Genomic DNA, 17,762 nt, shown 5'->3' with positions numbered 1-17,762 from the left:
CACTACAATATTTCATCCGATAAACCAACATAATCCTTTACTTTTCTCCATACAATCAAAATAATAAATCACTCGTATGAAAAAACACATTAGTACAACATCTACTTTTAGAAAACAGTTCAACAGGTATTGATCTATTACACTATTTCTTGTAGTTACTTATACGTTAATTTGCTGTTTGGATATATTTCAAACGCATTACTCGCTGCTTTTCACAAGACTAACAATAATTAGCAGGAAGATCTATTGTTCTGACAAGCATTTACTTGTGAATTGAGGTAGTGCCAAATGTAAAATATAATGAATATGCAGATTCATTATATTACGTTGTATTTCCAGAACAGGTATTAAAAAAATCATATTTATATAAACAAACATATTTTGCCATTAAACAGAATTTCCTATCAATACAAGTTACAAGCGGTGAGAACATACGATTTTTGAGCAAAAGACATCTTTGGCAAAATCCACATACTAAGTGTAATAGATCCCTGGCTTGGACTTGTATGAGAATACATTGTACTTGGCCAGTGATATCCAATGGGCCTCAACCGGAACATCTAAATACTACCAGAAAACAAATACTATCATTATCCTTAGCGCAAAAACTTGTATTATCCCTTATCTTCATATGACTTTATATAAAATTGTTAATATATCTCCAGAAGAGGGGAATGCTACCTATTCTTTTATCAGTGAATTAAAGACACGGAGGCTTTGCCAATATTACCTTGACTTCTTCAGCTCTAAATGTATGGATTACATGTGGGTTTTTTTCTATGCTTTCTTTTAGATTCAGTTAAAAAAAATCTCAGTGCATGTGTGTCTTGGTTTTATTCCAGCTTTATTTTTGATATAGTAATGACCAAAAGTGTGTGCCAAGAAAAGAGAAGGCCTGCTTAGAAACAAGAAAAATAAATTAGTCAACATATCTAATAACATGCACTTTTGTATAACGTGAATCATGCCAGCCTATAGCACAGCCTTTAAAAATAGATAGCGTGCCGATAAATACTGAGAAAGGTCAATAATTTCTCATTTGTGTTTTGGGGGCATGGAGACAGGCAGTCATAAAAAGGCTACCAAAAATGTGTTACTAATTCCTTTTGTCATCCAGCTCAGTGAAAGTAGGGTTTTCAGTTCCATCTATGGTCTACTTCTCTATGAATAACACACACATCTTTCATTTTCCTTACTCGAAAAGCAGAGATTGATCCAAAGCTGCCTTCTATGGGGAGAAAACCTGACAGGCTTCCCCTCTTCGTATATCTTGGCACAGCAAATGCCAGATAAAGAACCCCCCAACTCAGCCCCCCAAAAGAAAATTATTAAGAACTTTAGCTTGTATAACTTTTTTAACCACTATGCTACTCTAATCTTACCTTTAAAAAAAAAAATACTTTTGCTTTTTTTCATCCAAACGCTACTTCATTTCAAAGCATGACTTTCTATTCTGTTTCAGTCCTATTGTGGATCCTTATTGTTAAACAGCAACTGAACTGAGTCTTCTTAATTTTACTTGACTTGCCAAAAAACTATTCAAAATTGTTAAGACAAAAATAACAGATTGGTTACCCTTCACATTTTCTTTCCTCGTGCAGAATTTATTCAAGTTTTTTATTAAAAAAAAAAGACAAAAACTGTGAAATCTTGTCTGGAGAGGAAGAGAAATGTTCTGCTTTTGCATTCAGTGTCCCTCTCTAGTCTGACAAGCTGCTGTGATAATCTGATTCATATTTGCCTCTCCACAAACTGGACAAACAATATATAAAAGACAAACTTGAGAAAAGAATTATACTACAATATGTTAGAAGTGACAAAACATTAAAAAAACAAATCTGCAGCTGGACACACTGTCCTCAGCTTAGTTTTATTATATATAGGTAACACATGCAGCACATCTGGTATGCAAGGTATCTTACTGTTTTGAGACACAAGTTAAGTACAAAAGGGCAAACTGAAAAAGAACATTGTCATAAACTTAAACTCTTCCCTTACCCTCAAATTCTTAGGAACAATCCTCTTACTTCAATTGTTCCCAGTCATTTTATGAAATATTCTTTCATATTTTAAAATATGAAAGAAAGACCTTTTAAAAGAATGAAAGGTTGGCAATATAATCTATCATGCTACATCATATTTAAATTCTTTCCAGCAAAATTTTGAGGGCCAAAATCTCAAAAGGTTTTGAAGATGCATCATTTCCTCAAAATGTTTTACACATTGTATGAAGCTTTGAGAATATATGAATAGTATTATATATTTTTGGAAAGTTATGAGAAAAAAAGTCTCAGGTATATTATCAAGACTTTTTCAAATGTTGGCTTAGCTGTAGTAGAGCTTCTTGGGATTATATAGATAAACAGAATAACGTTGCCTTAATAGTTTAAGTTGAAAAATGTACACCCTAGGAACACAAAAACATATAAAATATTTTCCATACTTTTAGAGAAAATTAAAATATTTATGTCTGTAGAGGGTGACAAAATAAAGATACTATTCTCAAGTACAAACCTAAACCAAGTTATTAAAAGGATTAAATACATTCTTATGAAATGTTGCAGTCTTTTTGCGAGTATGATACTAAGACCTCAAAATATGTTTGACAGAAAAGTGCCAACAGGAATGTAACTCGTAACTTTTACTCAAGATAAAGAAAAATTATAATTATGAAATGAGATGTGCTAAAATTGCAGAATGAGATGTGAAGAGATACCATATTTGTATAAACAAGTATATATCAAATCTGTACAAGTGATACTAAAATTCCGTTTTATAACCATAACACCAGCACCAGAATTCTTTTATCTCTACTTAATTGCTGCAGGCTATAAATGCAAAATCATCGCATTTTACACAGCTTACTACAAAACACCTACCTAACGCACTAAGAATGTAGTTTTGACATCTGAATGTTCTGATCCTCTGAACTTTTAACATTCTTGAGGCTGAATCCATGTTTCTGTGTAGACCCAGCACTTTTATCTCCTAAACCTTTCAAAATATTGAATCATCCTTAGCAGGTTAAACATTTCAGCTTCTTACCTACATTGATAAAATAAACAAAACTTTAAAGCATATTAAAGGCTGCCACGCTCCCTGGCTGTGATATATGCCCACCCTTCCAAAGTTATCCCCTAACTGAACTTCTTTACATGAGATTCAAAGACACATTTTAAAACTGTGTCCTTTACCTTTCTGCACTGAGTGGTAAATGTCACCCTGGGGGAAACGGATATTTGTTTGGGGTAGAGGCGTTCCCCCAACAAGGTGCACAGCACTCATCAATTTGGAATGCTTTACAGCTCTTCTCTTTGCTAAAATAGGTTAAACTGTAAGAAAGAGGCTCCACATCATTTTAAATAAGACGCAGGTATTGAATATAATTCTTTAGTTTAATTTCTACCATCCTGAGTGGTGCCCACAAAAAGTTTTAAATAGTTCTGTTTTTAACACCTCCTCATACTGACTGCAACAGACTACAGTATGTTAAACTGCTCTGCAGAGAGACAGACAGGCATGGGACTGCAATTATATATCACAATACCCTTTTCTCGGTTCACAGCTCTATTCATCTTTTAGAAACACTGAAGGACAGATTGGACATAGGGGAACGGATTAGCCACAGGACGACCTGTATTTCCACACAAAAGCCTGAGTGTGGAAAAATGGCACCCTGTGTCACCTATTCTTCACTTCTCAGAAAAAAACATATTCATGAAAATAGACATTTAAACAGCTCTTTCCCACTCATCTCGAAAAAGGCGTTCATTGTACCTTATACGATTTGAACTTCAGTACTGTAATACTACTCTAAATTGCCTTAATTCCAAAACGTATATAAAATAACGTAAGATACACCACAGGTCAATACAGATCTACTTGGAAAAAAAATGTAAGTTTAGCACAGGAACCAAAAAGACTAATTAAAAACTCTACAGCTGACAGTTGCAACACACAACCTCATATTTATAAGTGTGATTGTGGATTTGGTTCTGATAAGTTTTAGCTGGATATAATGAAACTTCCACACTCTATGACCATGCAGAACAACTGAAATTATATATATAAAAAAAAAAAAACTGTGAATACATGATGAGAGTTGAACATAACAGATAACATCACTAATTCCAAGTGAGTAAAAGACAAATGAATACAGAAAAAGCATGTGGTAATGCTATCATTTTGAGATGTTTAGAAAAGTGAACATTATGTCAGTTTTCTATTAACACCTGCCTCTGGAGAAATAATAAGCAATAAATATTACAAAATATGCAAAGTTAAGGCAGATTTTTAATTAATTTTACATGCCATTCTTCTTAAATTAATTGTCTTACATCCAAAAGAAACGCTCGGTGTATGAAATTGTAGTGTCAAGTTGTCTCAGGAGATATGTGGTGTCAGCTAATCTGATCAGGCTAGGCGACCTGGTGCTTTACTTGTTTGTTGTTTGGGGCTGCAGGAAATTATCCTTTTCCACAAGAAATAATCAAATGAAAACGTCCAAGCATTTAACTTAGGAATTTGACCACACATCCGAGTTACAAACAATGAGCCCATGCAGCCCGTTAGGCTCCGATGGGAAATTAATCTTTTTGTCAGGAAATCAACAGTCTAATGACATTACATGTAATGAGACACACTATTCTAACTGTCCATAAAATTTTAATGTAAAGGGGCAGGTGTAATATCAGAAAAAGTCCAAATCTTCTGAAGGTAACATAGCAGCCATCTCAGATATACTTTTCTTCTTTGTATATATTTATTCAGTAAACTACTGTGGTAGACATAAGATTAAATGATTTGCTATTCCTTTCCTTATGCTTTTTTTCCTTCTTTTCTTACAAAGGATATAAAAATTAGGTTTTAAAATGAAAAAAGAAAGAAAATTTAAATCTTGGCTTTGCAATCTTTTCCAATATATATGCACTTAAATCTCCTATGTATTTTTACATCTTTTAAATACCTATATTTTAATATATTACACGCCCAAAAATCAAATTTTATTAGGCATTTAAAAGTTCTTGATAAAGAAAAAGTCAGTTATACCATATGGAGTTTCAATCAATTCCACTGAACAGTTCAGTGCTCTCTCTGAAACTACAGAGAGGAAGACACACACTGCCGAAGTAATTATACAAAAGGGGTCAAAATGCTATTGTGAAGATTAACACTCGTCAAGAAAAGGCTGACAACTAAGCCAATACATGCAATCTGTATTTACAGTAAGTATATAGTTCTCAGGGTTAAACAAAACAGAAACATTTTGTTCACAAAAATAAACAAAATGATGCAATTAAGTTATCCAACAAGCTCAGAGCACATCAGTTTACTCTATGCAGTCCACAGTAAGAGTAGCTATAAACGCTGGAGGAAAAGCACTGTGAAATTTGTTAAAGTCCTTGGTGTGTGGCCACAGTTTCTGGGCTTTTTTTATATAAATTTCCTATCTTTCTACTCCTAGAGTGCAAGAAGAAATATTTCCAGTGAAACAAAATGCTTCTTCCTGTCTAGATTATTTCCGGTAATGAGGTCTCAAAAATCAAGCCATGGGAGAGAGCAAAAAGAAAAAAAAAAAGAAAAAAAAGAAACATAACAGCAAATGGCAAACACCGACAAAAAAAAACGTTCTGAAATGACTAGCAATATTTCTTTCTTCAGAATACTCTAAAAAGAGTCACCTCATTAGACAGAGATATATAAATACGCTAGTAGAAGCATTTTAAAAGAATGTTAAATAAGTGAGTATGTGGGAGGCATTACACACAGAGAGCAATTAAAGCATGGGCAATTTCTTAAAGGAGAAATCTCTGGCACATCCCTTAATGTGGTTATCTGGATAAATTCCTCCTAACTAACCAAATCAAGCAAATCAAGTTTTGCTCATTTCACAAAAAAAGATCTTCAAAAACGTACAGTGAGTGGTTTTCTGCACTGACACTAAATTAAACACCAGTAGCGATACTCCAGGGGTTGCAAGGTTGTCACTTCGCCCAGTCTTGAGTGAAACTTTGTCCCAGTCACATAGAAGTTTTGGGTTTTTCTTTTCCCCCTGTTTTGCACAGCCAGCATTCAAAACTGTGCCATGTTCAATACTCAGGCAGTTATAATCTGAACTACATTAAAATGCTGAAAAAGAATTAATGAGTTCACACAAAAAAAATCTCATATATTTGCGTTATTTTTGTTAACACTGCTTCAAGAGTAGCATTGATCTTTCCCGCACACAACCCAAAATATACGTACATCTCTTCAGATTCTCATTTGTATCTCAGATTACAGTTTGTCTTAAAAAAAGGGCCGCAGAATATTTTTTTTCAGCAGAAGAGTGAATTTCCTAAAGAAGGAAAGCTAAAAAAGGGGGGGGGGGATTACTCCCCAGTAAAATTCCTCTAGCTAATCAAAGAGGATTTTTTTTTCCACCCAACTCAAGCAAGTAGAAAGAAAGGCGAGGAGGTGGAGATGAGACTACCACACAACCTGAATTATTTTCTCCAGTGAACTGAAATCAAAATTTTCTGACCACAAGGTGGAAAAAACAGGAACCCTGAAACCAGGCAAAGGCCTCTTCCAGTTTTGGGGCAGCAAGAAGAAAGATGCTGAATGCCCAGGATTTGCTCTGCCCTGCCCTTTCCATAGAACTTTAGTGCCATCTATTGAAAATTTTCTGAACAAGGAAGAGGGAGAAGATGCCTATTGATTTGGTATAAAAATAAGACGTTTACTTGTTAGGATTTTTTGGTTTATTAATACTCCCATGATGACTACTGTTCTTTGGTCATCTGATAGCAACAAATATTTTCTACGCGCTATACATGCCCCGTAAGGAAATGAGAAACTGACTGTAAAACACAGAATGCAATCATTATACAAATTTATATGTGTGTACATATATATATGTATGTATGTATGTATATATATATGCACACATTTACCAAGAATGCAAGCCTAAAGCTACCTACTTGCTAAAGGAACAAAAATGAGAAGGCTTTAAAAGGAAAGAAAAAAACAGCGTAAAACCACTGCCGTAAATAGAACATACTGGAAACAGTAAAAATAATTAGGCACCTCGTACAGACCTTAGTATTAAAGAACAGGGTACGCAGACATGCAGATATAATTACCTTCTTTAAGAAACTGTGAGTGGATGACAAATATAAGAAAACAGCAGATCGCTGCTCCTGCTAGTGCCCATAAAGCTTTCAAGAGCTGCATCTCGGTCTGAAACTCAGTAAATACCCAGAAAGTCACACAATGAATTTCCACAGCGATGCATCAACGCTTCCCTCCGTGCGCCCGGCGCGGCGGCTCCCCGGCAGGGACCACACTCCGGAGCAGGGCGGGCGAGCCCGCGGCTGCGGAGGAGGGGCCGGGGCTTCACACCCCGCGCGGGGGCAGCGGCAGCGGCGGCGGCGGCGGCGGCGGCAGCGGCGGCAGCGGCGGCGGCGGCAGCGCCGCGCTCTCCTCGCCCAGGCGGCGGGCGCGGGGCCCCATGAATCAGCGCTCGGCAGCCGCGGGAGCCGCGCCGCGGCGGGGGCGGGGAGGCGGCCGCGCCGCGCCGCGCAGGTTGCGCAACAGCGCCCGCTGCGCCGCGGGGGGGGCGCGGGGCCGCCGCCGCCGCCGCCGCCGCTCAGGGCGCGCCGCCGCCGGGCGGCGCGGGGCGCGCGCGGGCCGGGCCCTCCCCGCCGAGGCTCCGCGGGAGCCGCCGCAGCATCGCCGGGCTGCGGGCGCCGCTCGCGCTCGCTCTGCCCCGCTCGCCGGGCCGCCGCTCGCGGCTCGCTGCCACGGCGCGGGGAGGAGAGAGCGGGCGGGCGGGGGAGGGCGGGCGGCGGGGGGAGGGTCCTCGCTGCACTGCAACTTCTCCCGCCTGGCGGCAATTTGTTGCGCCCCCTCCGCCGGCTCGGCCCGGGGAGCGCCCGCGGCGGGCCGCGCCCGCGGAGGGCCGGCCCCGTCCCGTCGGCAGCGGAGAGCGGCGGCACCCGCGGAGCGCACGGCGGGCAGCCGCGCCGGGCCGCGGCCAGCGCCAGCTCCGCCTGCGGGGCGATGTCTCCGCGGAGCCCCCCCCCCAGCGGGAAACAACGCCAAGGGAATAATGCCATAAATCACCCCCGCCGCCCCCTCCCCAAAATAAACACCCCACTGCCGGTGCTTCCGCCGCCTCCCCACGCCCGGGGGAGTCCCGAGGGCCGCGCAGCGGCGGCGGGCTGCTGCACGGAGCAGCTCGCCGCGCCGCGTCCGGGCGGGGCTGCGGCGCGGGGCTGCGCTCCCGGCTGCGCGGGGCTGCGCTCCCGGCTGCGCGGGGCGCGCTGCCGCGCTCCTTACCGGGAGCCGCGGGGCTGCCCCGACGGGCGCGGGCTGCACCGCCGTCCCGGCCGCACTTCGCCGCGCTCCTGCCGCGCACGCGGCTCTGCGCGAGGTGGGAGGGGGCGCCCAGGCTGCGCGGCGGGCAGCTGCGCGCTGCTGCGCTGCCGCGCTGCATGCATCTGGACCGCACGACGGGGCCGGGGAGACGCCGCTTGCGGGCACACCTCTGCCCGCGGAACCCGGCGCGCCGCCGCGCTTCCCGCGTTCAAACGCCGCCGGCCGCCCCGCGCAACTCCCGCAGGCTGCGCCGCCCGCCGCGCCGCAAGCGAGCCCGGCAGCGGGAGCCGGGGGCGCGGGTCGCGACAAGCAGCCGGGCGCGGGGCTGCCCCCCGCGACGGGCGCGCAACTCGTCTGCCGAGGAGCCGCGCGGCCCGGCCCTGCGCGGCGCGGCGCGGCCGCGTCCCCCGCGCCCCGGGCTGCTCTGCCCCGGGCTGGCTCCGCCACACAGCGGATTCACCTGCGCGGCGGCGACAGTAACGCGCCGAGGGCTGATGCGTTGTGCGGTTTGGCTGCACGAAAGCGCACCCGCGGTTTTGAAGATATAAACAAAGTAAGGGAATAGCTGCGGGTTAAGTCGTAGCTTTGTTTTCGTAGCTGTTTGGTTAAATGTTTGGTTTTATGTTTATTTTTAATGCTTACTATTTATTTTGTTAATTAAAAAATGAGGGCTTTCTGGATGCTTGGGAGGACAGATTAATAAAAGATCAATATTTTAGCTGAGCGAACATCTCCTTTGTTGTTGATGATCTGTGTTAAGTTCTTCTCTGTGCTTTTTGGTTTTCACTGATAGCACAGAGAAACATTAAAAGCAACTATCTTTTGAATTTTAAACTTCACACAAATCCCTATAAGCCCATTTATGGCATTTTCTATATTTGAAGATTACAGCAATGCAATGTTAAAGCAATGTCATAGCTACACTAGAGATATTCCACTGTAAATCTTTCATTCTGAAATGTACCCTTTGGTGAGAAATTGGCCATACTTGGGCTCAGTTCAAGTTGGGTTTTGTTTGTTTATTTGTCTTCTGGGTGAAAGGAAAAAGTGTCAAGTGTTTAAAGAAAATCCACACATTTTATGCTTAGGCAATCACAAAAAAAAAAAAAAAAAAAAAAAAAAAGAAATAGCTGCATTTTTTTAAAGAAAGTCTACAAATAAAGATAAATGGATTTTAAAAGTGTCTCAAACTTAAGAGTTTATGCAGACCAGGATAAGCAATACATATCTTTCAGCTTGAAAATGCTAAGTTTGGAGAGAGAAGCTATAAACAATTCTATGCAATATATTGCTTTCTTTTTTGACTAAAGTATGTGAAGACACACTGCCAGGGAGCCAAAATCTATTGCTTACTCTTTTCAAAGTTCAAAATGACATCCCTGCTCCCATGTACTTCAATTCTAAACTAGTCTTACTTCTTTGAAGCTCCTGAATTAGCAAAATACTCGGGGGCTTTGGATCAGACCTTTTAATAAGCAAGACATCAGAATCTGGCACTGTGCTTGCTGGCCACAGGGGAGTCCCTCTACATGAATGCTAGTGTAAGTGGGAGCAAAATCTGGTTCAGTGCTCACACTGTACGGAGATATTTAGTCTCATAGCAACAAGGGATTCCAGAAGACTTCCCATTTGGGAGGACAGTGGTACCTGGCAACGCTGCTTGCTGTACTAAATATGGTTCACTGTGTTTTTTATATTTTCTAAATAGCTTTGGACCTTTCAAATAGGGTGAGTCCTATTCAAAAATAGCTGTCTTCAATTTTTTGACTTGTCACTTGAATAAAGATTTATAAAATGTTGAAGATGTCTCAAATTACCAGCACAGACTTCTCTGAAAGGTTTTTCCGAATATATTCCACTAACAAAAATTCCCCTTATATTTCAGCCTATTAAGATTTACATTCCATCTCCAACTCGTGGAATAGCACATGCCAAACAATTTCTAAGCTGCTTAGACCCAGAGAGATTTACAGAACTATCTCACTATGAATTTCCTTTTTTTTTTTTTTTTTTTTTTTTTTTTTTTTTGCCACACATCCCCAGCAATATACAGACAAAGGGTGCACGTACCCTTTGGCTGTGTCCCAGCAATAGCTTCTGCCTGGAAACCATTCTTCAGCAAATTCCCTAGTTACATTTAAACATTAGAGGAGGGATCCCGAGCACCTGAAAGCTCCTTGACAAGGCTAATGGCTGGTAAAGATGTTGAAATACACACCTCAGTTGCAGCTGGGAAAAGTAGTGATGAATGCATCATTGATGCATTTTCTGATGCCAAGAAGAAAAAGCAAAGGTATTTGAGCTATAAGCACTTCCAAATTCTTCTGAGAAAGCAACTGAAAAAAAATGTACATCATTTCCAAACTATATATTCTCTTTTGGAAATAACTTCATTTGTTCCTTCATTTGTTTCGTCTCATTTCTTTCTAGTTCTGTAGAATCTAGTTCTACAGATTACTAAAACTGGAACTCAGTAGCAAAGATAGCACCATTTGCTCAGTTCTAGAGGTTTAAAAGTATTTTCTGTACTCTGCATTTAATCCCTTGAAAAGATTCTACTAAAATTCCAAAGATTTATTCTTCAATGCTGAGATATTTTATAAATAAAAAGACGTTAAAATTCTTGGAACGTGATCATATTCAGATTGTGCTCCATATTACTGTAACTAAACCCTTGGTGTTTTCAGTTGTGTTGAATTTTTTTTACATAATAATTTCATTCCTGTTCATGCAGTAAAAACCAAAACCACACATGGCCAATGCAGATCTAAATGCAGTAGCACAGAACATGACATTAGCCCATTTTCACTAATAAATTCAGAATCTACTACTGGCTTTTAATCACCAAGAAAAATAGAGCAGACAGTATCTATTATTAGTTTATCTTGCTCAAACTTTTGCCAATGCCCACTGGGGTACTGGCCCACTGGGTTTTATTTTTGCTGCTTTTGAGTTACTCAGGCAATAGTCTGTCACCAGTCACTTGAGCAGATTATTCCAGCCCAGTGGTTCTCTCAGCTGGGATGTTTCTCCTGATGCTAAGTTTAACATTTTATTTTGTTGAAAATTACCCAGTTCATCTTTCACATGTGCCTGAGGTGGCATTATAAATTCTTTCCCATTTTTAATCTACCAAAATACATGATATGTTATTCAATATATATACACACTGTACGAATACAGATGGATATATTTCCACTAATTACTCTTTGCAGCCTTTAAATATTTTTTTTCACACTGTTCTTGGCATACCAACAATTAGTTCACATTTCTTTACTGTTGGACTGGTCACAATTCCTGCATGTAGTCCTCAAAATACTGCACCAGATCTTCAGCTGGTGCTACCTAAGCACCACTGGAGTAAAAAGTACTCTCTAAAGAGATTCTGTTAAATTCTCTGGTTTGCTCATGACACAGGAATAGCATGGCATAGGTATTTTAGAATAATCAATGTGCAACATAATTCACCTTTTCTTTATTACAGTGCGTCAAGTCTACTTAGTACTTCTGATGTATTTGTAAAAAAAGACTTTAGCTTTTCAGTTGTAGTATTTTGCTGTTCTTCTCTTCTTCCTACTATCTTACTGACTTTCTTTTCTGGTTTGGTTTCTATTTATAGAGAACGAGCAGTGCCAGCAGTTTTTGTCGTGTGGACAGTTGCCCATTGGGAACTCATTTCACTTTCTCACACTCAGCAGCCACCGGTTGGTAATAGCTTTTGGCCACTACTGACAAAGGCTGTGCATGAGCTGGCTAAGGGGAAATGAAATGAAAGGTTCTTTAAGATCGCTGTGATCCCCTGAACCACTGGTAAATTCCAAAAGAACGCAAATCCAAAATGGCACACTATGCCAGGCACGTGTATTATGGATAGTTTAGTCGAAGTATATTATCATGCTCCTCCTTCCATGTTGCACTCATGGATCATCTTCCTCATGTCTGTTTATCCCGTAATCTCCCCTTGTACCATTCAAATCCTCAAGCAGCTCGCTTATGCCACGTTGCCCTTGTGCGCTTTCATTTTACCTGATACACTCAACCTTTTACAGGGAGCACCTATCTTTGCAGTAGCTGCTCTGACACATTTAACTACACAATTACAGATGACTTGCTAACCACTCATTGACTAAAAATAACCTAGCGACTGAAGACACACTTAGATATTTATACTTAGATATCCCAGAGGAACCCTTCACAGCTCTTGTAGCTGGGGAAAACATATGTATCTCACCAAATGCAGTAGACTAGGAATCCTCTGGGGTGGGGGTGGGGGATATAAGGGAAGGGATAACATTGCACAAGTGAAAGATCTGCCAGACAACACTGTGCCAGCTAATCCAACTCTCATTCCACTAGCTCTGCAATTGAGGTTTTCCAATGAGTAGTACAACGACAACATTATGACCCAGGGAATCTCTTACACAGAAAAACTCCAGTGCATCTGAGATTACAAAATCTGGAGCCTTACAAAATTCAACTCTGTGCAGTACACTGATGGTACTTGCAATTGGTACAGATCTAAAACCACTATTTTTTTTAACACAGCTCTACTTAAAAATGATTTTATTTTATAACTACAACTATTAAACACATGATATTAATTAAACTTAGTTATAGACCATGGAGTTTCCATCATCACTTCCTGAGGGTCTGGCCTATATGCACACAACTTAAATGAAGTAACCTTCAGTAAGTAAGTCCTCCTTCATATTGGGTCATGCCCACACAACCTGTTAGCTTTCATCCTGAAGTCACAGTACAAATCTCAGTACAGTCTAAGACCCACTGGGGTAAGCCACACAGAACAAGCAGCAACTCTGAGTCAAGGCACAGCAAACCCCATAGAATGGCCAGCGGCAGCATTGTGTGGAGAAGGCACAAAGCTCACGAGTTTGGAGGTTTGCTGCTTGCCCTCCCACAAATGGGGGGGAGGGGAGGGAAATCCAAATTCTGCAGAAGTGCTATGATACAAATTCATATGGGCAAATTGACTGTTACGGTTCATGACCTATAGCTTGAACTTTGACCAGAGAACTTTCTTTACATTTATTTAGCTTCTGACCTTCCACCTCCACACCTCAATATCACAAAAATTGATCATAAGGAGCTTCAGTCAGGCCACTATGGATTCTTTTGACACCTTCCTTGGTGATTCTTATTGCAGTAAGTAGGCAAGGGAGCTACCACAAAAATGCAGTGTATACAGAGCAAGGCACCCCCCCAGTTGGACAGAATACGCAGTGTTCGTACAAGGGACACAGAGTGACTGCCTCTGTCATGTTTGAGCAAGCTCGGTGATATTACTGAGAGAAGGGGTAACCTTTGGTTGCTAACAAACTAGTGGAGGGAAAAAAATACTTTTCAGACAAATGTTAAATGCAGATACTTTAAAAAGTTATTCACTACTTCAAATACACAGCTGAAAACTTAGATGCACAAAATAAACAATAATTATAATGTAAGTGTAAATTAAAATGAATTTACCACTATGACAGTCCTCTTTTAAGCCTGAAAACTGTCGTGTTTTCAGTAGATCCACACTTGTGTCAGACTGCAACATTATATGAGGCCCAGAATTTTAAATACTAAGTTTCTACTGGGTCTGTGTTCAGTACTTCATTCCACAATCCTGAATAAGTAAAGGAGAAAATGGTTTTCAAATTTATCTTAAATCTCAGAACACAAATTTACTTGTTGTTCTGAAATATAAACCCATGATTTTACAAGCCAGTCATATATATAGTCTACTAGCTCTTGATATTAAAAAAAATAATAAAGAATTAGCTAGTTTCTAGCTATTATTAGCTATAGCCAGATAATATTAAATGGTATAAAACATATTTTGTTTGGCAAGATGAAGGAGACTACTGCAAGCTAATCTGAAATTTATTACTGAACTCTCTGCTATGAGGAATTAACGCATTGGAGGCCCATCTATATACACCTGGGGTGGGATAATGGCAGGAACTGCAGATTAAAATAGCCTTCCCTTGTACACACATCGTCCTTACTATTTGCTTGCTTGTTTGTTTTTTGCAAAAGGTTTATACAGAAGGTTTCATCTTCTAACCATATACATCAGGCAGCCTCTAACTTACTATAGTTAATGAAGTAGCCCCTGTATAACAGCTTTTCACAAAACAGCATATTTTTTAAAGGGCAGCATCCTCTTTGGTTTCATTTTGAATTATGTAATTTTAATAGAAACCCTTTTTCTGCATGCTTACACTGCTTTAAAACAGAACTTCACATCTTTAATTACAACATGAGATGAAGCATTTAAGATTTTGGCATTTAACAAAAACAACAACAACAAAAAAAACACCCAGCTATTAAAACAGTGCCCTACACACACAGAGCAATATTATCTTCATTAGGTTGCAACTGAAACTACTGACGGCACACAGCATGGAATAACTTCAGTAAAAGTCCTGGAGATATTGTAGCTGATTCAGTCAGACTTCAGAAAGATTGAACATTAGAAAGAGTATTATACAGACACTGTAAGAGTAACGTCCTTTTCTATGGCATAATATGCATTCTCCCTGGATATTGCTCAGCCTTTGAGAAGGAGTGAAGGGGGTCATGGACCCATTTTTGTGCCAGCTCTTGGGAGCTTTTCCCATCACACAGTCTATGCCAGGCTGTCCTGATCTTCGCACTCGTCAGCAGGCTCTTGAACAAGAGACTGAAAGCTTTTTCCAAATTCCTCCCTGAATGCACCGCAGTTGAAAGGCGCAGCCCAGGCCCCCGTGTCTGTACTGTCTTTGATACCTATGGCTGTGCACAGGTTTGAGTTCACCAGTCCATGTGTGTTTGGTTGCCCATGCCCAGAGCTGAAGGGGCAGATGAGACTCCACTCATGATGACTCACTGCTCCAGGGTCCATAAGAATGTATAAAGCAACGTGTAGATAGCAGGGATGATACGGAGGGTTTGAATGCGAGTTTGAGCATTAAAGTAACATATTGGTTAAGACATGCCCACATGTCTATAAGCTTTGATCCTGAAGTCACAGTAAATTTCTTAGCACAGTTTACCCCACCAGTATATTAATATACTGGTAATATTATGACATTACATTAGTAAAATATTAAACATTGAATGGCCACAGTACAAAATGTAGACACATCAGAAGCAGGCAATGATATCTTAGAGTTTTTGCATATGAATTACAGCATACAGATTAGATATTCTATTTCATTTTTGAAAATATGTTTTTAATGTTTGTTTTGTTTTGTTTAACATTTCAAAGGAAATGATATAGTCTATTCTGTCAATACTGCACAGAATATTGGTCAGTAACATATTTTATAAACCATATGCTCTCAATCCATGCTACAGTGCTTTGAGAATGTGTCAACACTTGAAGTATTCCTTACCCAGCTCAAAAGCATCTTGGAAGCACCCCGGGCAATGTCTCATATACAGCCATTGAGGGTTATCCGCTCCAAAATAGCTCTTATAATCTGAATGGAAGAACCATAAATGATTCAATTGAAATCACTTCTGAAAACGCAAAAGGAAATGAACACAGAAAAAACTACAACATTAGGGGGTCTAACAGTTCACAAACCTGAAGATTTAGAATTGAAGACCTCAGTTTCCCCTTGTAATCACCCTACCATATGTAACAGCTACTTCAAGATGCTGAGAACATTATTCATAAAACTAGTCTTCACTAATTTAGGGGATTTTTTTGTAGTCATTTTAGATATAAGTTAACCAAATGCATATCCAGTTACATCTGACATAACTGAAACTAGATAAAAGGGTCTGTCTGTCTGTCTCTGTCTCTCTCTCTCTCCCCCCTCATTCTTTGACAGAAGCTTCCGTAAAAAAAGAAATATAGCACATAGCACTTAGATCTAATTATTGCCTTCATAGTAAAACCCCATCTATGTTTAATAAAAACTAAAACTCTAGTGCCACAAAAGGTTGGATCCACGAACAGCTTGCTTTGCTTTTTTATGAAGAAACAATGACAGAAAAATCTTTTTTTTTCACAGAAAAATCTCTAAAATAGAAAGAACAAATCAAACTCCTAAAACTTATGACAACTGCTGCTAGAAAATAGGGACTAGCAAAAGGCAGTGTAATTAACTAGAATAACTGTTATGTTTAAAAGTGTCTTTGAAGTTTCAGTTTTCAGTATTGTTTTCTTCTTTTTGCATACATGTAACAGATTTTTTTCTTCTAGTACCATCTTTTTTAAAAAAAGAATAAACATGTTTTCTTCAAAATAGTGTCAGAAGAATACAGAAGAGATATCAGAAGCAAGTGTGTATTTTAGGTAGTAAACTGAAATATCAACAACTACAAGCAAGATCTTGATTTACTGGATATTGAAGAGCATTGCCTGAGGATTAAGGACACCAAGGTGATCAGTAAGGGGGAAGCTGTTATGCTAGCTATGTTAGCATCTGCAACTGGCACCAGTCCTAAAGAAGTGCCATAGGAAGGAAGGTGTTTATCAATACTGTTGTCCTATCAAAATGGATAAAATACGAGCCAATCACCCCCTACTGTGAGAAATCACTACAATCTACTTTGCCATAAGGAAAAGGTTCTTGCACTTGGTGATACATCAGATTATTTACTCTGCTGCTTCTCATATAGAAAAATAGCCTCAAGAAGTTGTCTAAATTTGGTAAGAGAATCATTAAAACATAGTAATATAAATGTAAAACTCTGCATAGGTTTAGCTCTTTTCCAGAGAGAAAGGTTAAGATGTGTATCTTCCTCTTGACAGACACAATGCAAAATGAAAAAATTTCAACAGAAATTCACATTTTCAATTTGCGATGGTCCTCTTTTTTAACTGACTATTAGAACTGAGTTTTGTAGATAGTTTTGTAAACTGCTTGTTCAAACTGTATTCATCTTTGTCATGCTAGTTGTTTGTGTGATGCATTCAGTGCATCAGAGAGGATTATTCTGACACAATAGGTAAATTATTTTCCATTTTTTGAAGAAGATAAAAGTAATCCTAGGAGTTACATTATATTTGTTTTGGTAGAGATTTTATTGTCACTGTATTCTTTTGCTATGCAAATATGTTTTGAGATTAAATTTTTGTTAACAGAGGTCTTAAATAATGCCAAATAAACAGAAATATGAAAAAAAAGTAGAAAGAAGTGCTATGATATAAAACAACTGAGAGACAATAATAGAATGACATTATCTACTGTTAATCATGCTTCCTTCACTTGACTTCACTGATACTTTTTATTCAATCCTACATCAAGTGTTATTACCAAATCTGGAATTTTCATTAAGAAAACCATAATACAGGTATTATTTTTACTAAAAAACAATAAGAAAAGATGGTTGTATTGAGTCTTTCGCTAAGCCCAGAAAACAAGATGCAATACCTCAGGTTGGGAGGAACTCAATGACTG

At 39.8% G+C, this 17,762-nt stretch overlaps 1 protein-coding gene across 1 annotated transcript in view; it reads right to left on the bottom strand.

The window, feature by feature from the left end:
- The window catches only part of TAFA5 (TAFA chemokine like family member 5), a 311,857-nt gene extending 304,510 nt beyond the window's left edge, over nucleotides 1-7,347 (bottom strand). Inside the window, exon 1 of the mRNA XM_062599727.1 lies at nucleotides 7,125-7,347. Coding sequence (XP_062455711.1) covers nucleotides 7,125-7,215 — 91 coding nt within the window. The 5' untranslated portion in view covers nucleotides 7,216-7,347. The remainder of the gene's footprint in view (nucleotides 1-7,124) is intronic.
- Nucleotides 7,348-17,762: the final 10,415 nt, after the last annotated feature.

Source organism: Rhea pennata, chromosome 1 (assembly GCF_028389875.1).
Source record: "Rhea pennata isolate bPtePen1 chromosome 1, bPtePen1.pri, whole genome shotgun sequence".
NCBI classification, from domain to species: Eukaryota; Metazoa; Chordata; class Aves; order Rheiformes; family Rheidae; genus Rhea; species Rhea pennata.
The sequence above is the reverse complement of the archived record's forward strand: the minus strand, read 5'-3'. Positions and strand labels throughout refer to the sequence as shown.